The 22528-nt window shown below is 41.1% G+C and overlaps 2 protein-coding genes across 3 annotated transcripts; one reads left to right on the top strand and one right to left on the bottom strand.

Annotated features, from left to right (window-relative positions):
* Positions 1-390: 390 nt before the first annotated feature.
* rpain (RPA interacting protein) lies at positions 391-2868 on the bottom strand. 2 transcript variants are annotated; one of them, XM_032588710.1, is made up of 7 exons: positions 2676-2868; positions 2386-2568; positions 2236-2311; positions 1306-1417; positions 1130-1193; positions 650-790; positions 391-518 (listed from the first exon to the last, which is right to left on the bottom strand). In XM_032588710.1, exons 1-7 carry the CDS (start codon positions 2745-2747, stop codon positions 489-491), a joined length of 678 nt encoding a protein of 225 aa, XP_032444601.1. In that variant the 5' UTR covers positions 2748-2868; the 3' UTR covers positions 391-488. The 2 variants fall into 2 exon arrangements, with proteins under 2 accessions (XP_032444601.1, XP_032444602.1); XM_032588711.1 differs by having other exon boundaries at positions 2236-2308; positions 2676-2866.
* Positions 2869-6574: 3706 nt separating this feature from the next.
* LOC116735670 (cyclin-dependent kinase 5 activator 1-like) lies at positions 6575-17963 on the top strand. Its single transcript, XM_032587702.1, has 3 exons — positions 6575-7578; positions 9350-9977; positions 10805-17963. The coding sequence occupies exons 2-3, from the start codon at positions 9465-9467 to the stop codon at positions 11294-11296; spliced, it is 1005 nt and encodes a 334-aa protein (XP_032443593.1). The 5' UTR covers positions 6575-7578; positions 9350-9464; the 3' UTR covers positions 11297-17963.
* The last annotated feature ends 4565 nt before the right edge of the window (positions 17964-22528 follow it).

Genomic DNA, 22528 nt, shown 5'->3' with positions numbered 1-22528 from the left:
AATTCACCCAAATCTGCATTTCATTTATTTGTTAAACTAAACTAAACACACCATGTGTTTCCAGAGATAGAGTGCCCCAAATCCTGTTATTGTGCTGAGAACAGATTTTTTTTTTTTTTTTCAAGAATGTTCAAACAGGATGTTTTTTTCATGTTTAATGAGGCAAACATGAAGAAATCCTTTTCAAGTTTTGCCTCAACATTGATCTATATGCTTGATTTGCTTGCTTAGTTTGTTGTTGAGCATGCATAAAATTTCTTTAAAGTGTTGTTTTTAAAAATCAAAAAAAAAAAAAGATTGTTTTTGGCCAGGAAGTACTTCTGACATGATGATTTTGCCTCACGTGACAAAAAGTTTGAACACTCCTCCCTTAAACATACAAGACGGTAGCATTTTATATAAAATGTCTTTATTTCATAAAACATTTACAGAGCAGAAAAAGGAACTGAAAATTTAATTTCACATGTGCATTCCTGACAGAAGCGCCGCTACAAGACGACAGACAGGTAGTCACAAGCCTGGAAGCACAGAGAAAATATCTTTTTAATATTTGAAATGAACACCAACTGTATGCATGAAGCTTCTACAAACTTCTCCCTCCAATAGAAACAGAAATGCTAGAACAGCAGGAGCTCCAAAATATGCTCACCTGGCAGCTGATCATCAGGGAGGCGTGGCTGTCTGTGTTGGGAGTTACGGAGAAAACCGGGCTGTGCAGACAGTCCTCCATGTGCTCCGACACCCTGGCCTCCAGGAGGCGCTGCAGGACATCTGGACTGATGTTCCGCTTCTAAGCAGAAGAGGAAAATGAGAGAAGTGGAGTCGCTAAACATCACATCCCACGTAGTGTTTCATTCTGCAAAATTCATTAAACAGACGAGGACGAAGGTTTTTAACTGGGACAGAAATGTCTTTGATTAGTTTAAGATTTTGTCATTTACTTTGATCTGTTTTTTTCCCCCTTTTTGTTAAGGGCATAAACTTAAGCTTTAGAATTTGTAAAACAATGGCTACAGTATGTCAGTGCCAAACCTTTAGTCCACAACCGCACAACGCTAAATTCCCATGACAACCACGGATTTGAAAAAAAAAAAAAATGTATACAAAAATATTACTGTGCGACACAAACCTTAGAGTTGATGTAAAGTCCACAAGGGCAGGAGATGAAAGAGCTGCTGAAGCTCAAGTTGTTCCTGCAAGACGAACAAACATGCCAACAATCGTCTTTGCTCCAGCGGAAAACAAAGAAATGCTCAAATCTAACTTTCTCTGGTTGCCTTCATATTGCTTAATAGTCACACTTACATGTGACATATGGGGCAAACGATATGCATCTCATCCATTCCCTCCACCAGAGAGGAGATATACTGCTGTTCAAACTGCAGGTTCCTCTCATACTCGTCGATTATAGACATCTCTGCAGCAGACAGAAAAGCACACACACACACACACACAAATCTGATCAGGTTCACACACTGCAAAGTACCAATCTTTGTATAATGATTGGTGAAAGTCAATCTTTTCCAGATAAAAATCTGAAGTGTGATTCATGTTTCTATTCAACCTCCTTTACCCCATAACGTCCCCTACTCCAGCATCTCTCTGCTCAGCTTTCTAACCGTACGGCCAGACCGATATTTAAAGAGGAGGTGCAAAAGCAAATGAGGAGGATTAGCAAGCGATGGCGTCATCCTAGACATGTTACTATGGAACATCTTCACCGCTAGCTGGACAGTGAGCTGTTAGAATGTCATGAGACTGACTAGTTACCAGACCCGGGGATCTTGGGCCTTCAACAAAGGCTCTTAGTAAGTAATAAAGGTAGTGTTTCAGTTTCTTATGAAAGAATTGCATTTAATATCCACAAGAGAACACTAAAGTACCAGTATTGTAATGTTTTATGTTTTGTTTTTTTCCCCTTGTCAAAGCGCGGCTAATCCACCTTTACTTTTGCCACTCCTCTTTAAGTCTCTCTGGTGGCATAGTTGGATCCCTTTTTATGTTTTCTTTATTTTAAAACCTAACATTAAGAATAAAATGGTGGTTCTCTGAAAATTATGACAAATTTCCTAAAGTGGAAAATCAAAAATTCCACGCTGACCTTTTCAGTAGGTCAGCTAACATGACTTTTCGAAAACACATGGATGGCATAGTCACAAATTAAAAATGTCCTTTGGGTGTTTCTGAATTGGACTCACCCCGATTCCCCTGAATAACACACAGTGCACTGATCACCTTGAGACATGAGCTCCCGGTGGATTTCCTCCAGCACCGCCAGTTCATCACACTCCTTCATAACACTGAACATCTGCTAGAAAAGTAAAGACGTCAGCACATCTGCAGGCGTTGTTAGAGACGGGTCAGCTGTCTGCGGCGGAGCCCGACCTGTGCCACGCCGTGAGGGCCCCACAGTGAGGGCAGCCTCTGGTCATCAGGCTGCAGGGCGCTCCATTCCTCCTCCATCACCTCCTGGACGATGATGGAGCTGCTCCGCGGCTGCTCGCCTCCCATCTGCCGGTATCTGTCCAGCAGCCTGGAGCGGCTGTTCTTCAGCCGGTCCACACACCGCTTAAAAAAAAAAAAAAAAAAAATGTCAACAGGAACAAAAGTAAAACAATTTAAAGACAGCATGACAACAAGCTAACGGAAGCTAGTGTTAACGTCTTCCAGCGAACCTTCCGGTAGGTTTCCTTCCATGGCGGAGTGGTTCCTTTGTAAAGAGCGCGACGTCGGTCCAAAGCGTCCATGAACAGCCTTATAACAGGACACACGGTTACATTTTAAGTACGGGGAGACTTCTGAAACACAACATTTCAGTTATTTAACCTCCTGTCCCGGAAGTAGATCTTCAGCAGTGCGAACGACGTGATGGAATATGTAGTTCTTTTCTTTCTTTCGCTTTCTTCCTTTTTTTTTTTGTTGTTTTTATCCGGAACTTTATTTAATGTTGAAAACGATACAATTACAAGTTTAAACGAAGAAAGGTAAAATAAGATGAAGGATTATGGAAAAACTAATAAATAGATCAATATAATTAAGTCGATCAAGTCCATGCAGTTCTCATATCAGCACGCAGCTGTGGGTTTTCCATGAGTTTAAGGTCCGCCTAACATCTTGAAGAAATTCACAGCAGTCTCAAGAATAGTAAAAGAGAGGAAAAGAAAAATAACAATAAATAATGATTGGAATTTTTATTTAATGAATTTTGTAGCATGTCCGTAGTTAAAACGTCTCAATTTCTACCTTTAGGACAAAAAGTTTGGACATCATTGGTCGAATTCTAAGGAATCTATTGTTGTGTATGAAAAAATTCCATAAAATGATGAAGGAGTTTATTATCAGATGAAGGATGAATGAAAGAACATGAAGGTTACTTGGACCTTCCCCACATACCCAAATGTAAGGAAAACTTTTCAGTTTGATAGAAAACATTCCCTTGAAGCTGCAGTGTGTAACTTTTATAAAAAAGAAAATATATTTTGTACATTTTTGTTAAAACTGTCACCATGTTGTGATGGTAAAATATGAGACAAATAATCTGTGAAAAAAAAAAAGAAGCTCCTCTGTTTCCTCCTCTCTGTGCTCCTACTGCCATCTGCAGAAATACAACATGCAGTCAGAAACAACCAATCAGAGCCAGGGGGAGGGTCTTGGCACTGTCAATCAACCTCATGCATGTGCTGCTCAGAACCTTTTCAGAATGTTCACAGCGTCAAATTTCTTTAATTCAGATTATAAATGTCGGCTGAAATATGAACACAAATCTCCATTAATATTTGGTTGAATGTCACTTATTAAACTGCGCTGTAACCAGGTGCTTTTGGTAGCCATGGACACTGTCCCGGCGGGGTTTAGTTGGGTAAATGAACAATCTACCTGGACTTTAAACAAAGTGAACAGATTTCTATCCATCTGTCCTCATTAGGTCATCAGCCTTGTGCAATGCACCAATGCCACTGGAAGGGGCAGCGTTATGTGTTTTCCAGCCACATGGTGGAATGTTATAGCATAATCAAGTAACTGTTACCATCAGTTACATAAATGCTATATATATACTGTATCACATATGACATTAAAGAAATGTGACTTTGTAATTTGTAACACCTCTGTCTCTTTAAAACCTCCTGATCTTTCTGAAACTCAGCCAGCAGGCAGAACGGGGAAATACCGGGAGGAAACAAGAAGAACCAGCAAGGAGTAACTGAGAATACGTTGTGTACTGAGGAGCTGGATTACTGAACAAGGAACAGATGGCTGATGTGAGGGGAGAGAGAGTGACACAGCGGGCGAGGGAGAGCACACAAACTGGATCCATTAATCCATCCATCCATTTTCTTTACACCCTTGTCCTTTGTGGGGTCAGGAGGGGTGCTACCTCCAGCGAACGTTTCGGGCGAGAGGCGGGGTACACCCTGGACAGGTCGCCAGTCTGTCACAGGGCAAACAACCATGCACACACACACTCACACGTACTGTGAGAGGAAGCCGGAGTACCCGGAGAGAACCTCGCATGCACAGGGAGAACATGCAAACTCCATACAGAAAGACCCGAGAATCGAAACCCAGGACCTTCTTGCTGCAAGCCAACAGTGCTACCAACTGCGCTACTGTGCAGCCCTACATTCTGAATAACTAGCAAAATGAATCTATTACAGAGATAAGGTGACTAAGGTCAAACGGAAACAAGGCTGATCTGATCAAAGAGACTAAGGAACACGGACTGATAATGACATTAGAATCAAACACCACAACAAGTCAGGACCTGACACCCTAGAAAAAGAGACAAAACACTAAAAGTTAATCCTGACCTTTAACCTTAGTATATCTGGTTAATTCAAGTGAACGCCTGACGTGGCATTTTTGTTTTGTATGTTATATTCGTATTAGTTAGTTCCGTTTATTTTTATTTCAGTCATGCTGCTACAGGCTTAAGCTGCTGGAGGACAAGCTATCCATTTTTCCTTACTTCCTCTTCCACTCATTTGCTATTATTTCAACTACTTTTATGTTTTCTTTGCGTGTTTTTTTTCCCTTCCTCCATAGAAGCTACACCTGGTCTGGCGTTTCATCAGCGAGTCGTTCTCCCTCTTCCATTAGCTTCTTACTTTGGATGAGCATACAAAGTCCTCCTCCTTTCAGTCCTTTTGTCTCTTTCTGTGTCTCTGCTCCGTCTTCTCAAACCTCCAGTCGCTCTCGGCAGATATCTGGTCATATACAGTAGGTTCTGGTTCTGCTGGAGGTTTCTTCCTGCTAAAGAGGCGTTCTTCCTCTCCGCTGTCGCCACCTGCATGTTTAGTATCGGGTCTTTACTGCTGTAAAGTCGACAACGCGATGCAAGCGATCGTTGCTGTGGACGTCCAGGAAGAGTGAATACTGCGAGTCGGTGGTCCTCTGGGTTTCCATAGAAACATTTTTTAACTACTTTCAATAATGAACTGAGTTTAACACACCTTTTGAACCCCAGCATCAACTGGAATGTGTGTGTGTGATTAAACTGAAATGACTTTTATTGTAAAGTCCCTCGAGACGACGTGTGCTGTGAAATAAACTGAATTGAATTTTACCATCTGTTTAGTGAAAATTTTGTTATTTTCCTATGAAGTGAGCTTTCAGGGGAATAACATGAATTAGTACAAAGACATAGAACTGCACAGCGTGTTCCAAAGTATTCACTCCTCTTGGAATTATCTTGTTGCCTTGCAACCTTCTGCAGGGATGAGAAGGGAGTCAGGCAGGCGATGGTCAACGGAACAGAATAGTCCTTTAATATTCTCACAGAGGGGAAATTGACTTGTTAATATACCCCAGTGTATAAGTATATCATATCAATATATCTAAAACAGTATAAACAACTGTATTAATAAGGTAACTGGAGATGAAATAAAATTGCCCTAATAAACGCTGCCTTACCTTGGGAATTTTGTTTTACAAGTATAATAATAATGGGGGCTGGAGGGTTTCCAAGCAGCATGTTTATTTGCTTCTCATTCTGGATCTGTCAATGATTCCAAAATTTAAGAAAACAAAAAAAAAAAATTGAATAAAATAATGTATATCACTAGTCAACAGTCAAATAACTGTCTCGGGTTTTTCCAACTGTTTTAGAGTCATTTTGATTAACTGAATCCAAAAATCACCTTGGTTTTGCTCAATCAGATCAACTCTCTGAACTGTGGAGCAACATGAGCATCAAAATGCACGACTTGTTCTCACATCTGGATCAGTTTGCTGAGAATCTGGATCAATGAGTGAAGAGCAGGAGGAGAGATTCCATCAGGAGAGAGAAGAGACGGAGAATTTTACACAATGAAGACGTAATGTTCACTTACCCTGACCAGTGTTTATTATTCAATTTACAAAAATTCAAGTTTGTGACATTTAATTAATGCACTCTGTTAGAACACTATTTTTGTCCCCCCCTAAAACCTGTTTTGGATGCGAAATATTAACAGAAATGAACTGAAAATGTCATCAATTTAGTCAGAAGATCAGATTTCTCTAAATCAAATTAGAATAAAAACCTGACCTGATTGGGGAAAAAAAAAAAAATCAATGTCATTTTTTGGATTCGGCAGTGGAAAATAATCCTAATTCAGTTGAAAAAAACAGACAACTTCCGAAAAAAATGTTTCATTACCCAGTGTAATGTCTGTGAACGGAGAAATGGGGGAGTGAACCGATCAAATTCCCCGGATGAGGCTCTCTAGTGATCCTCTGGTGGGGTTTGACACCCACACGGTGTTCAGTGTGTCTGATTCATAAAAACCTGTCAGCTGCTGCCCCCCGCCCCCCGCCCCCCGCCTCGGCGCAGCAGCCGCCGCCGCAGTTTCAGCACCGCGGACAGCGAAGCTCCCGATAGGCCCCGGCAGCCAGCGGCGGGCCAATGGCTGCGGGTGAACACTGAACACCAGCAGCAGCATCAACAGCAGCAGCAGCATCCCGGCAGCAGCCAATCAGAGGCCGCCGCTTCCTCTCCCACATCCAACCCGAATAACTGCAGATGTCCGCATCCAAGCAACGATTCTCTCTCTCTCTCTCTGGCAGCTTTACAGAGAGAATATCTGCCATCTATTTTTGGATTTCATCTATTCCCCTCCACACACACACACACACGCGCGCGCGCGCGTTCTCCTCTTCTTCCCCGTTTTCAGCTTTTGTGTCAGTTTAGGGATCAGAACCTGTTGTGTCTCCGTTCTGTCCGAGCTGTGAGCAACAGCCTCGACCGACCAGGGTGATCTCTTCTTAATGGAAGACATCTTCTCTCGCGCTCCGAGGCGCATTTTCGCATCTATCCCGGGCCCCTGTCCCCATCGACGAAGGAGGGGCCCCCAGTGAGCGAGGCAAAGGGGGGGCCGACCAGAGAGACCACCGGCTGGGGGAGAGAGAGAGAAGCGCGTCAGGCTCTGTTTATGTAGGCTACCATCCGGGACGGAAGCCGTTTTGAGCCGCCGCTGGTGGATGCCGATGGTGTGCACATTTTATTTTATTTTTTTCTCCTTCTTCTTCTTTCAATCTGAGAGCGCGGATCCGTCGAGAAGGAACACATGGATCCCAGAAGGAGAGAGGATTAATTAGAAGGTAGGAGAACACAGAAAGGACAGAGGCATGTGTTTTTTTTCTTCTTTTCTTTAAATGAAAGGCAGTCCAGCGAGAACGCTGATGAAATGCAGATTTTGCTTCAGCGTCACCCCTCTGTAATCATTCTGATTGATTCATCCAAACAAAACAAAACGGGAAAAAAACAAACCCTGAAGATAAATCAGCATGTTTCTGTTTATTATCTGTTTTTTTTTTTTTTTTTCTCGGATGGGTTGAGGCGGGCGCAGCGGGCGCAGCGGCTGCTGATGTCTGCTGGTGGGGGCGGATTCAAGGCTTCCATTTTGAAGCTAAGATGGATGCCTGCGCACATTTCTTTTTACTGCCTCTGCATGTGGCCTTTTCTCGCTCCTTATATAACGCCGATGATCACCAGCTGCCTGTGCCATGGCAACCAGAAGAGCCACATGCCTCCAACCTGCAGCGCGGACATGCTTAACGTGACCTTGTGCCGCAAAATGGTGCAGTTTCACCATTTATCACCACAACACCTACAGGCCTGCATTGATTGCACAGCACGTTTATTTACAGTATGTGGTTTAAAAGTCAAACTGTGCACCGGAATGTTAATGTTAAATACAGACATTTAGCTGTTCTTAATAAATAACTACAAATAATTTTATGCAGTTACTTTTATATGCAAAAGCTTAACATTTGTCCACATTTTGTGACAACCACAAACTCTGACATATTTTATTGGTTTAATGGGAGAGAGGAACACACCATGCTGGAAGAAAAGTTCTACATGGTCTTCAAACATTTTCAGAAATTCATAGAAATCTTAAAAGTCCGGCACACGTTTGTCTTCCGTCATTGGTCTGTTAAATGACCTGTTGGCATCGCAATTACAGTAGCAAGTATGATATGTAAGATAACTGGAATATTTGGTCTTAGAAGACAGGAGACAATGTTGCATGGCAATAAGTACTAAAACAAAGAAGCGCAGTGGTGCACAATGTTAATATGCAGGAGAGAAACTTACCTACTTCAAATAGAGATACTTTGTTTCCCTATGTTTAGCGCTCGACTAACAGTTGGCTTCAGGTATTCAGCTACTATTTGATGGGTGACAAGTAGTTGACAGATTCTCCTGATCCTATCAGCACTTTCCTAAAATAATGGTCCAACAGACGTCACAGGTTCCCTCACAACACAAGACCCAGACATCTTAGCATTACTGCCTCCATAAAGACTTCTCTTACATCTGCTTTAAAATGTTATGGAAAAGTTTCTTTACTGAAGAATTCTACTGAGATGATAGTAGAAAGACATTGGCCATTGGCCCTTTTTGGGGTTGTGGCATGAGCAGGAGAAGGACAGAGAAAAACACAATGCATGTAGCAAGAACATGTAGAACCTGCTGTCAATACATAGCCTGTGTGCATTCATTTTCCATCGATTGGGACAGTCATCATATTTTGGCCAGCCCTCTTGCCGACACATTGACAAGACGGTGATGTCATAAAAAGTAACTCACCTTGTTACAAAGCAGCAGGACACTGTGAATGTAATCCCTGTCTATATCTCCAGGATACATAAACGTTTGACAACAGGAGCTCTTCATTAGCAGCCCACATACTTCACTGATACTTTGGGACTTGATGTTCCAAAAAATCTCTGTCATTTCTTCGCATTTTGTTCCACATAACAGCTGATTTGTGGAATTCATCATTTCTGCTACAACAATGACAGACTCCTATTTGTTGTAAAATATCTTCTTTAGTAACTTTGCAGTCCTGTTTTCTGTTTACAGGTTGTAACTCCTCTGCAAGTGAGTCACTCTGGCCCCTTCAGAGCTCTTTGTCCTCACCAGTCAAAGAGCTTCTCCCCGTTGAGTCCGGTCCGTTTACGGAGTCTGATCAGACATCATGGGAACGGTGCTGTCGCTCTCTCCGAGCTACCGCAAAGCCGCTCTCTTTGAGGACGGCCCGGCCACAGTGGGCCACTACACAGCTGTTCAGAACAGCAAGAACGCCAAGGAGGCTGCGGCAGCTGCTAAGTCCCTCAAGCGCCCCTCCATTATTAGTTCTTTGCCATGGAAACGGATCGTTGCTGTATCAACAAAGAGGAAGGGTTCCAAGAAGCTGCAATCAGAAGTCGGGGACGGCGGGAAAGGGAACTCCCCAGACGGCCATGCAGCCACCACGACCAACTCAGCCTCCAACAGCCTAAAGCTAATAAAGTCTCAGTCCTGTGCTAACCTCACGTCATACTCATCCGGTCAGGACCCCTCGGCTGCCACCACCACTACCTCCTCCCACCTGCCCACCTCCAAGACCGTTGCAAACGTAGCTGCTGTAGTCGCCAAAAAGAATTCCCTCACAGGACCTGGAATCCCGCCTTCCACCGCCGCTGGAACGCCAAAACGGATCATTGTTCAGGTAAGGCAAAATGTCACGTTTTTAATCTTTTTGACTGAGCCCTACAGGAACAACAAGTTGAAGTTGTTCTCCAAGACGTTCTCAACTTGGCCAGAATGCGGCCGCCCGTCATTTAACCAACACCTGAGCCTGTTCTAGGCTGTTTACAACGGCTTCCTGTTCATTACAGAATTGATATTAAAATGTTACAGTTTGTTTTTAAAGCTCGCATTGCCTAACCTTACTTATTTGAACTTTTTAGTCCTCCTGTATGTGGGAGGTCCCTGAAGTAATCAAATCATCTTTTACTAGAAGATTACTTTGGGATGACTGGGTCTTTTCAGTGTCAGCACCCCAACTCTGGAACAATCTCCCTCTAGACCTTTGATCCATCTTTAAGTCCAAAGCTCAAGACTTGATTACCTTAGTTGACTGTTTTTACAGCGGACTTATGCAAAATTTTCATTTTGCACAGTTTTGTACTTTCATTCATTCAGCCATTTTCTTGTGCAAGTGTAAATGCTGAGTTGGGGTTGAGGAGCAGTAGTTGTTTATTTGGATTTAAAGTGACAAGAGCCCCTAAAAGAGCTCATTCTCAAGATAGGCAGAGCTGGCCAAACTGAAACCTCATTATCTTAGAAAGATTTTGTGCTAAAAATCTTGTGAAAATCTTATGAGTCTTATGAATATGTTTCGTGTAGCCCAAAGAGTGCGCTGCCCAAAAAAAATCATGTTCAAGGAAGCATGATGTGTCACCTTTAATTAATTAATCAATCAAATCTACAGCTCTTCCGCCGTGCACTTTCTGTTTCTTTCCATTGACCTGTATTGTCTTTTCTGAACCCCAGGCTTCCACCAGCGAACTGATGCGTAGCCTCGGAGAGTTCCTCTGCCGCCGTTGTTACAGACTGAAGCGCTTGTCCCCCACAGACCCGGTGCTGTGGCTGCGCAGCGTGGACCGCTCCCTGCTCCTGCAGGGCTGGCAGGATCAGGGCTTCATCACTCCAGCCAACGTGGTCTTCCTCTACATGCTGTGCCGCGACGTGGTCTCGTCCGAGGTGGCCTCGGAGCGGGAGCTCCAGGCCTCGCTTCTCACCTGCCTCTACCTGTCCTACTCCTACATGGGCAATGAGATCTCGTATCCGCTGAAGCCCTTCCTGGTTGAAGCAGAGAAGGAAGCCTTCTGGGATCGCTGCCTGGAGATCATCAACCGGATGAGTGGCAAGATGCTTCAGATCAACACCGACCCACACTTCTTCACCCAGGTGTTTGCCGACCTGAAGAATGAGAGCAAGAAAGAGGAAGAGAAGACTAAGCTTCTCATAGGCCTTGACCGATAGAAGGGATCTGGAAGGGGAATAAGGAAAGGTGGAAGGATAGAGAGGTCGCAGTCAGGGAAGGCAAATGGGAAACAAGTTGTCTTAACTTAGAGAGATACAGTCACCTGGCGTCTCTGTTAGTCCACGATTTACCAAATTTCTTGTTTGTAGCCCCGAGGACAAAACATTTCAAATCATAAATAGAAATGAAATCACCAGAGTCAGGTAATGAATCACTTATACACAAACAGATGGCCTGGGGAACAGATTTACCACGTCAAAGTCAATACAGTGTGAGACCCTGAGGTGGTTCCTACATCCTTCATACCAATTAGTCCACTGGACTTGATCAAAATATGACCTCTTAGCCTGAATAACTAAAGTAACGTGGCTAGAAAAAAGAAACCTCAAGACATTTTCACTAACTACAGATAAGCACTTAACATCATTCAAACGGGGAAAAATGTCTCTATTGGGCCTTGCAAAAGTATTCATGAACCTTTACACATGTTGTCATGCTGCATCAAAAAACTGACATATTTTAATAAATTATTTTATTGTACACAACAAAATAATTCATTATTATTGGGACATACATGGCTTACAACAAGACGACATGGCTGTCTCTAGAGTTGGACAATATCAATACAATAAGTAATTAAGATACTATTTGGGGAAATTGCAATGAGAATGTTGGCTACAACCGACCCATGTTCTTAGACTCTTTGGTCGTCTTTCATCACAATGTTTCCACCAATCGTTTTGTGGTAGAGCATTTAGGCCAACAAGAATGTCCATCCACTGTGGGAGCAGAGAACAGAAAGGTTTCTGGCCTTCAAAAATTGCATACATGGCACTTAAAATGTAAGATTCCTACAATTAGTGCATCAAAGCATTCTTATCATATTAACTGTGACATGGCACGCAGAATTATTTTGAAATGTTGATACGTTGTGGAGTTCTAGTTATGTGACAAAATGTTGAAAAGTACTGGAATACTTTTGCAAGGCACTGTATAATATCTCTTATCTAGAAAGCAGAGTTCTTTTCATGATATTAACAGGAAGTATTTCAGAGATATTTTTGATATCAGTCTTTAGCCTCAGGCACCGCATCAGTCTGACCTGGAACTTTTTCAGGGGACACCGTCTGAAATCTTCCAAACTGGTTCAGAGACACCAGACATGGACCCACATTCACTTACAGCACCAATCAATAGTACATATTTTGAGTCAATGACTTGACTTCTGACAAATATGATGTGTTTTACACGCATTGGCACGAAATCACTCCATGAAACCCAAACACACAACCAACAACTGGCCTCTTGCCCAAGCTCCTTAGCTAACACCATGATGTGGGAGAGTGGAAGTCAAGCAGTAATATTTCTCCCCGGTGAAATTCTCGGTGTAATTAAATATTCCATCAACAATATATCTATAGTACTGTATTTTAAAGGAGCATTCATGTTTTTATTCAGGAAAACTCCACGAGCCAACTACTTATATAGAAGGTTAAGTGAAATCTTAGTCCTTCTTGCACAGATCATTGATCATTAAGCAAACCTACCCGCCCTTAAGATGTTTACATTTACGAAAACATGACAAAGTGCAATACTCAACCCTCCAGGGCACATATTTACATGGGGAACAGATTTAGTTGTTTTAATCGCTGCATGTCGGTGCTGAATACTGAAAACATTAGTAGGGAAGGAAAGAAGCAAGGAAGGATGGAAGGAAGGAAAGAGAGAAAGAAAGAATTTTGCATTCTTGATGACTTCTTGTGTCATGAGGGACGTCCTTAAGCATAAATACTGAAACATCTGAAGAAAACCTAATCATATCAGAGAGTACATAGATGTATTTCCTCTTCCAAGGCAGTTCTATGACTTCACCGTTTGGTTCTATAGACCCGGGCTGCCGGTACCATCCTCTGTCTCCACTGCTCAGTGCTTTCAACAGCAACACGGACAAAACTTCTTTCCCTTCACCTACCTTGCGCCGAGCCAGTCAATCTAGTCCAAACCAGAGACTAGACACACTTTTAGGTCAGGTGACCCGGTTGTCTTTATGTACTGACCAAGCTGTTTGACATGCATGTGTGCTTCTGTAGGTTCCCTAGCATGCTGCTTTGTGTTGGACACGCCGCACCTCAACAATGCAAAAGAGACTGAGGGGTGGTCATGCTGAACTACTGAAAGTAAGACACCATGTTGTGGCATCAATTTGACATCTCTCTCATGGGGGAGACTGAGTGTCTTAGCTCAGAATTTATTCATGAAAGAGCAGGGAGTAGCCCTTCATTTTAAACTTCTATTATGTGGTAACACAGCACCGACGGGCGAAAACGATCCCACATGATTTCCAGTAACTGAAGTTCGCCGTAGAATAGATAGGCCTCGTCTACACCTCTCCAGATATTTTTTGAAACAGATTTTTTTTTCTTCTTCAGTTTGGAAAAAGTCTGCATCTGCATTGGCACGGTGCCGTAGGAGTCCATATCATAATGCTGTAATGCCTATTTTGTTCCAGCGGGTGGCGATAATGACGACAATAATGATATCAAAATTCCAAAGCAGGAGATCCTCTTAACTCTTATACCCTCGTAACGCCTTGTTCATGGCTTCCTTTCTGTATACGCAAATGGCATCTCAGAACTGAAATGCCCTTACATGAGCACCAACTTGTCAACTCATTTTGGGCCTATAACTGATCAATTAGCAGGATAACTGCCACTTAATCAGTTATTAATCAGTATTACTTCAAAGTGATGTTCATGACATCAGAATGCTCAGTAGGCATCTACGACAAAAATCTGGACTTGAACTGGGCCTCAACACACCTCTAATGTCCCCACATTCCAAAACCGTTTCTAGTTCATTCTTTCAAAGTATAGAATATGGAAAAGTCTTTCCATATTCTATACTGGTACAGAAATGTGTTTGAAATAAAAAGTTATTTTACTTAAGGCCTGGTCAATGCTAAACGTGTTTTAGGGTTAAGGTTAAGTTTAGGTTTTAAGGAATGAGGGGATTGCGAATGGTGGGTCCTAAGGCTGTGCTTCCACGAGACCACTGCCTGGACAGTGATTGGGGAAAAGCTCTACATTTAGACAAGACCGCCCAGACACCTTAAATCCAATGTAGTTGTCATGCCAGGGCGCTAGATGGCAAAGGGGACTTTAACATGTTGACCTTTAGCTTCCAACTCACTAGCTTCCAGCTCAATTAGAAAACAGTAACCCGTCTCTGATGAATCAAGTAGCATACAAATTCTGAAGTTGTGTTAAACCGATTAGGTTAAGTAGCATGCACAGTACAATGCTATATGCCACTGTTTATGTTATTATCTGATTACAGTTCTGCACATGTGTTCTTTCACACCTGTGGAATACTCCACACCTCTGTGGCGGTGGCTTCAGAAAGGTTTCACTCTGATCCCTGGCTTCGAAAAGTGCCAGTGTCAGAAAGTCTGACCACTGGAGACGTGTAAAGGAGCGGCTGGATTTCAACAAGAATGTTACGGTTTGGGTGAAAATATCGGCTCCGATGCTTCAGACTGAAAGCCTCTCTGATGCTTTTCCATCAAGAAAAGATTCAAAATATTCTTCCAAAACTATCCTAACTCAGTGTGGACATGCACAAGACGGGATGATACATCGTCATTTTTAATATTTTCCGTGTTATCAGATCATATGGATGCACCACAAACATTCTAAAGTTCACGGTTTTTAAAACTCGTCTTTGGAAAGTTTTTTTTTTTTTAACTGAGCTGAAAATATTTGGTTTGCAAAATATCTGGTTTGTATGGACAAGCTGTTGTTCATAAACTTCTAACTTGCTACAGAATTTTCATCTAATTTGTGAGACACATGAAAGGGTACAACTCGTCAAGGTAAAGTAACAGTAGTAGAGCCACAGAGGATGAGGGTTTGACATTATCATCCCAGAGGCTTTACCTTGATAACTTTATGTCATAAAGTCAAACTGTAGCGAATAAACTGTCTTCAGTTGTTAAAAACCTCTGCCTTCTCATAAAGGTCAGAGATATTGTGCCATATCATTATGAAGACTCATTATTTCATATAAAACTAAAAATAAATTAAAAAAAAACACAAAAGAAGAAAAATGAGCCAACTCAGAATATCTGAGTCCAGAACAAGAGAGACTGTAAAAAAATAAAAAAGTTTTATACATTCTGTATCAGAGATGTAGAGCAGAGGAGAAGGACTTTCTTTGGTGGATTGCAAAACATGGAAGCTTGTGATTTTGTTACACAATGAAATTGTACGATTACCTTTGTTAAATGTATGCCAACTTTGGAATCACGTGACTAGAGCATTCAACGCATCTATGTGGATTTTATGATCTCTGAAGAATAATAACAGGCTATTTGATGTTTCAGAGTACTGAACAAAATCAGAATGGCATTCACAGGCGGTTTTGAAAACAAACGGAAATGGCTTTTTAAACATGATAAATGACTATGAATGATTTGCAAATTCCAGATGAGATGTGTCCATGATGCAGATATTTGTCAAACTCTAGTTGCAGTTTGGAAGTATATGGTACTTAGCTGGGCTGCAGCAGCTAAAATGATGAAAATCATGTAGCCCTGTTACCACAGCAGACCTCACAAGTCAAATATGCAGACAAAGGATGAAATTAGGCCAAAAGAGCTTATTTATGTGTCGCTCTACCTGGAAGTTTCTGATGGCTTAATCAGACCAGTAGCATCTCTTTTAAAGGCATTTCCAACCTGACTTTCCACATATTGTTTTCTCTTTAGCAGTCCAAACTCCAGGAGGTAATGCATCTGTTGCTGCAGGGTAATGGAGGGTAAAGGTTGTGTTCAAAAGGTAGAGATACTAATTTTCACAAGGCCATCCAATGAAGCCACAGAAGTCAAGGTGAAAACAAATACCTTATTTTTCTAGATTTCTATGATTTCGGCAGGTCCAACATTTCAAAGAGCGATAATGAATGTGCTGTTATTTGATTTTGATTCTTGGGAAAAAAATGGCTAAAATCTTAAAGGTTTGTCAAAACTGTACAAGCTTTCTGTTTTCCTGCAGCGATTTTGCAATAGCTATATCTTATCATCTTCAATTCATCGGTAAGCTAACTTTTCATTGCTGCCAGGTAATTTATTTCTAATTGACCTAATGTAGGCCTATTTTACAGGCAACAAGGTAAAACTGTGCTGGAAGACTTTAGCTATACCAAATTGGTCTTTGGCAAAAAGTCAATAATTTAACAATATTGTTCTTGGAATGTAGTGTTGGTGAATCTTGGCACACTAACTGTCATATGATAACACATGAATTTGCTAACTGCTTTACATTTAATATGTGACAGAATTTAAATGTAAAATTATGCTAGCAGCTTTGCTAAAGTATGAACCTCCTCAAAGAGAGTTAAGTTTTTCCAGTAGTTCACACCTAAACGCTCTAATGTTCGGTACCAACACACAGAGTATGTTCAACAAACAGTTGAGACACTCATTTGTCAGGCATTTGAATTAAATGCTAAATGCTAGCATGACTGTAGCTTAGCTAGCCTACCTGTCTGTATACTACAAATTCATGAAATCCCATTGATATATCTTCAGTTTGAGAAACCCAAAGCTTAATGAACATTTTGTGCCAAATTCCAGCTGCCAACCTGTGACTGAACAATCACTCTAGAAAGATTTTTTTTTTTTTTGCTAGAAGCTAAATAGTTCATGTTGACATCTGAAGTTTCCACAGGGCCTGTCACTGAGAATAAATAAGCACCCAGCCGTACGGGGCAGTCAGTTTACACTCAGAAGTCATAACTAATATGTCGTATGTTGGGAAAATCAATGCTAACAGGTTACCAATAGCTGCCACATGTTCAAAATATGGTGACAATTCTAATAAGAACATATTTATTTGCACTTCTGATGGTTTGTATGTCATGAAATCAATCACTAATCATGATACTCATATTGAACATTTTTACAGTGTTTTCACCAATAAGATGTAATGTGGACTTGTATAAGTTAGCCTGTTCACACAGTGGAACAGTTCTTAATTTCCACTGGTTTTGCATCTGTCAGATGGAATATATAGTTAAATTCAGGGTGACATCATTTCCAGATTAAGCTTTGACTTCGGAGATAAATGGACCATAGCAGCATATTCAAAATATTAGAGCAACTATGTAAATGACAGGCGATGATTTTTGTCAGACAAGAGTGTTGATGTGTTTTCCCTGAAAACAAAACGATTCATGAACATTTATCCACATTTTTGCACCAAGCTGCTCCCATCTGTTAGGGGACAGTAACCTGACAAGCTTAAGGCGCCAGAATGATCAAATAAATGAAAGTTTTTGTGAGAGAAAAGTGTGACTCTGCAATTCCCGCCCAAATCGTCATCGACGATCCACTCGTTGCAATGTGCCATATTTTATCTTGTGTCATGTACAAGACAAAAACTATTGTGGAAGCTTCTGATATGATGAAGTTGGTACACTTTTACTCCCTTTTCATTTGTGACTCATGTGTAAAGAAGAATCTTTGTTGAACAAAAGTCAAGGCTACTAGTGTTACTAGAGTGCTAATGCTGCAATATGTTACTATATGGATGTATGAATATGTATGTGAGAAATAAGAATTATTTGATCAACTGTTACAATGACTTTATATAAAAATATTTCCAAGCACTGTGTTTTTGTTTATTTCTAGGTTATAGAGTTGTTTTCTTTTTCTTATTTTATTTAAATAGACATTTTCAAAGTTTGGCCACAAGAGGGCAACAGGAGATGTTTGAAGGAGGAGATTTTTGTCATTATTGGTCTCATCTCATGTACAATAAGACATAAAGTTTTTTTTATTATTGTTGCTATTAACATAAACATATATCATCACCATAAAAAAAAGGTACCATAGCGCATACATTATGTGTTCACACTACATACTAACAAAGAAGAAACACAACAAAAGAAACAAATAACCCAAAGTGAATCAAAAACCTAGCAGGGCAAATTGTACATGCAACAGAAAAATCCAGGGCAGTACATTAAAGTACACATATTTTCAAAAAAGAGGTCAACTTAAAAACATTTTTTGACTTAACAAAAAATAAGGACTTATGAAATAAATTCAACTAATTATTCCACTGCATAAAATCAGGGATGGTTTTAAAGAATCAACATTTGTGCTTGGCCAATGGGAGAATGTTCTTTGATGTAAAGTCATTAATGATGTCACCACATGAAATCTGCTCAGCTCCTGTATGGTTGATACCGATGGCTGCAAGGCCACTGGGGCGCTCCTGAGACATGGTAGACCTCAGATATGTTTTTGTAAGATTCTACTTGGAGAAACGTCTCTCTGCTCCAGCCACTGTGGCAGTTCATGGGACTGACCACAAGGAAGAACCAGCAAGGAGGAATGAGAGAGAGGTAATTAAATACTGGGAGTGTGAATGCTGGAACAATAGACTGGGCTGATAGACTAACAGGCTGCAGGTGTGAAGGGAGAGAGAGAGAAAATGACACAGGGGGGGAGATAGAGTAGACAACAGGGGAACTGGAAAAATAAATCTAACACTAAAGAATAACTAAGAAACACAAAGAGTAACAAAAAACGGAGCAAAAGGAGTCCGTCCTTTTACTGTTTGATCCATCAAAGCAACATTTGATGACGTGTGAAAGAATGATTCTTGATTACACTGCAAAACGGGATCATTGTTTTGATGCCATAAAATAATAGTTTTGCTCATGATCTGTTACAACAGGGGTGCCCAAAGTGGGTCCTTGAGGGCCGGCATCCTGCATGTTTTAGTTCTCTCCCTAGTGGTAGTAACAACCTTTTCAGCCCGTCAGTGTTCTTCTTAGGTCTTCTAATCATTGGATCCAGGTCCGTTAAACCAGGGAGAGAACTAAGACATGCAGGATGCCGGCCCCCCAGGACCCACTTTGGGAACCTCTGTGTTACAACAAACAAATAAAGTTATGTGCTGACTGAGGCAAATTTAGGTGTAAGTTAACTAAAACCACTCCAAATCTGCAGTAGCAAGAATTGGTCTGTGGAATTTCATGGAGTGCTGTGTGTAGAAAGGGACGGGAGGTTAGAGGTTAAACGACCCGGTGTTCTTCCTGAGAAAAAAAATTAAATCTGACTAATCTGAGTTCAACTAAAGAGAATTATCAACTGGCAATTCTTCTGTCGTGACTCCTATCTGTCAACAGAATAGGGTTTTTCTACTTTTTTTATAATGTGGTGTATATAAAATAATAAAACAAAGCTCACCATAAAATAATCAAAGAAATACAAGTTTCTTTATCTTTTTTTGTCAAGTTTATATCTAAAGTTAATGGGTTTGAAATTGTGCTCTTGTCTTGTGTTTGTTAAGAAAAGTTTAGTTTTATTTTACCGTGAACCAAATCTTTATGACGGCCAGGATTAGCCCAGTTCAAACTAAACACTTTGATTCACACATACTGTATCAGGTCAGCTCCCTTCGAAGCTGCTCAAAACTCCAGCTCTTCCAGCTTGTTGTCCTTCCTGACAGCGCGCGCTGCTCTTCTTGATTTTTATTGGCTGTCCGCTCTGCTGCTCTTCTTCTCTGTAACGTTAACAGTAGCGCGAGCAGCTACCGTAACTGCTGCTGTTGCACGCAAGACGCTCACTCGCGCTTTCTACTCCCTGCCATATGGAGTCTCCGGCTACCGTAATAACTATCTATAGGAAACTTTTTTTTCTCATTCATAGAACGATAAAATCGGGGACGGCTTCAGCCGGGGACAGGCCACTTAAATCGGGGACGTCTGGTCACCCTTTCTTAACGACTATAAAATACTAGCTCGAATTTTTGCGATGCGGATGAAAAGTGTTCTTAACCTTATAATTGATGAAACTCAAAATGGTTTCATGACCCAAAGACATGTAGCTAACAACATCAGGCTAGTGTTGGATCTGATTGACTATGCAGGTTTGTGCCGTGATGACAGCCTTATATTAGTTTTAGATTTCCGTAAAGCTTTTAACACCATTGAAGATAATTTTATTTTTCAAACATTAGAGACATTTGGTTTTGGCCCTCACTTTTGTGCAGCAATCAAAACCATGTATATATTGTTCAATCAAGCTTCATACTGGTACCTCTCCCAGATTTGATCTAAAGCGAGGAGTCAGACCAGGTTGCCCGGTGCCCCATACCTCTTTTTGATCTGCTCTCAATTACTTTCAGATTTCATTAAACTCAACCATTTGAAAGGTGTCACGATTGCTGAAAAATATACTTTATTCTTAAAAGACGCTTCTCAGGTTTCTTTAGCAATTAATACAGTTGAGAAATTTTCTAGAGCCTCTGGACTCTACCTTAACATTAGTAGATGTGAACTTTTAGCCCTTAAAAGTTGTAACACATCCTCCATTTATAATATTCCTGTTAAAGACTCTGTCACCTACAGTATCTCGGCATAAAGATCAACAAAGATCAAAACTCTAGAAGTGCTCTGAACTTTAACCCTATTATAGAAAATGTACAAAAGAAACTAAATTCTTGGCTTCAAAGCGATTTATCAATTGAAGGAAGAATTTTGTTAGAAAAGGCAGAAGGTATCTTGATCACAAAATATCATAAAGGAATTGTCAGGTTTAAACACCTATTGAGACAGATTTAACAAACACAAGAAAGACAAGAGAGTTAGATTCTTTTGAACTCGCGAGGAGAACAGCCAGAGATGTTTTCAGTCACACATCTCTTCCGTTCTCAAAACATATGTGTCCGTTCTCCCTTTTTATTGCTGTTAGGATCCCTGTTACAGAGAGCATCTCAAAGGGGCGGGGAAAACACTTCAGTCACATGATTGCAACGCAAATGCTAGTCACTAACAAAACACATGGTATCTACACACTAGATCATTCTGTTCCAGACACAGGATAACACAGAGCAAGTTGTACGTCTTCTCAGCGATGGTTTTATAACTATCTAACAGGTCAAGGATGCAGAGGTTTCTGCTGAGCGATAACCATGTTGAAAACGGTTCTCTGCTCTTCCTCAGAGAGGCCTTCTGAGAAAGGAATCAAAGTAATTCAACAACACAGAAACTTTCTTTATGCTAAGATGAAACAAATAAAAGCATTTAAGACAAGAACATTATAAAGGCGCATGAACCAACAAATATTTGATAATAATATACAATTTACCTAACAGGAATGGTCAATAACATGGGATCCTCATTTTGGCCCCTAAGGAATAAATTCAAGCTTGCATCATTTTCTGCTGAAAACTCCTTATTCATTTGGGAGGACAGAGTTTGAATCGTTCTTGGTTGACTCCACCCCTGAAGCCATCTTTGACATTAGGGACCATTAGGTCTCTAATTTTTGCCATTAGAGATCATAAGTTCTCTAATGGCAAAAATTCAAATACAATAAAAATAATAATAGACAGCCATCAGGTTCACTGGAGTACTCAAACCCCTCCACCACGTTAAGGTGACGATTCCCCGGAGGGGTCCTCGGCGAACCCCATCAAATTGATCATGAAACCAATTTGATGACATCCCCCATCCTGAGCAAGCATATAGCGACAGTGGAGAGGAAATCTCAGTTTGAGCTGAGAGAAACCTCCAGCAGAACCAGACTCAGGACGGGCAGCCGTCTGCCTCGACTGGCCGAAGAAAAAGATGATAGAAAAGAGACACAAACACAAAGACAGGGACCTGCAGAAACACAAAACACAAAGTTAGCAAGAATATTGATACATGATGCCTGTGTAAGTCACAAGATACAAAATTAAAGAGAAAACTCAACTGTGCATGACAAGCATGGGAAGAAATCCAGCAGCAGAGCAGCACACTGTGGAGGCGTGAAGAGAGGGATGGCACAGAAAAAACAGCCAGCTCTAGATCCAAAGCATCATAACCTGTAAATAGTTAATGCAACACACACAAACACAGGACAACAAACATAACCCAGGCAACATCCTCCAGGACCCAGAACTATTAACAACCTGAGTAGACAAACAACCATGAGAAAAAACCAGGCCAAATACCCCAACTAAGACGACCAGCCCTGAGAGCCCACACAACCATAGACAGTGTCCAATGGTTGCCAAGAGCATACCCCCCACCCCCCAACCCCCGTTACAAATGTTCAATTTAGTTGTATCCATCCATCCATCAATCCATTTTCTTTTGCTTATCTGGGTTTGCTTGCAGATAATGTCCTCTTTACTGTAGACACTGCACCAATCTGCCTATTGATCGCCTGCTCC

This window comes from Xiphophorus hellerii, chromosome 16, assembly GCF_003331165.1.
Source record: "Xiphophorus hellerii strain 12219 chromosome 16, Xiphophorus_hellerii-4.1, whole genome shotgun sequence".
Taxonomy (NCBI): domain Eukaryota; kingdom Metazoa; phylum Chordata; class Actinopteri; order Cyprinodontiformes; family Poeciliidae; genus Xiphophorus; species Xiphophorus hellerii.
The sequence above is the reverse complement of the archived record's forward strand: the minus strand, read 5'-3'. Positions and strand labels throughout refer to the sequence as shown.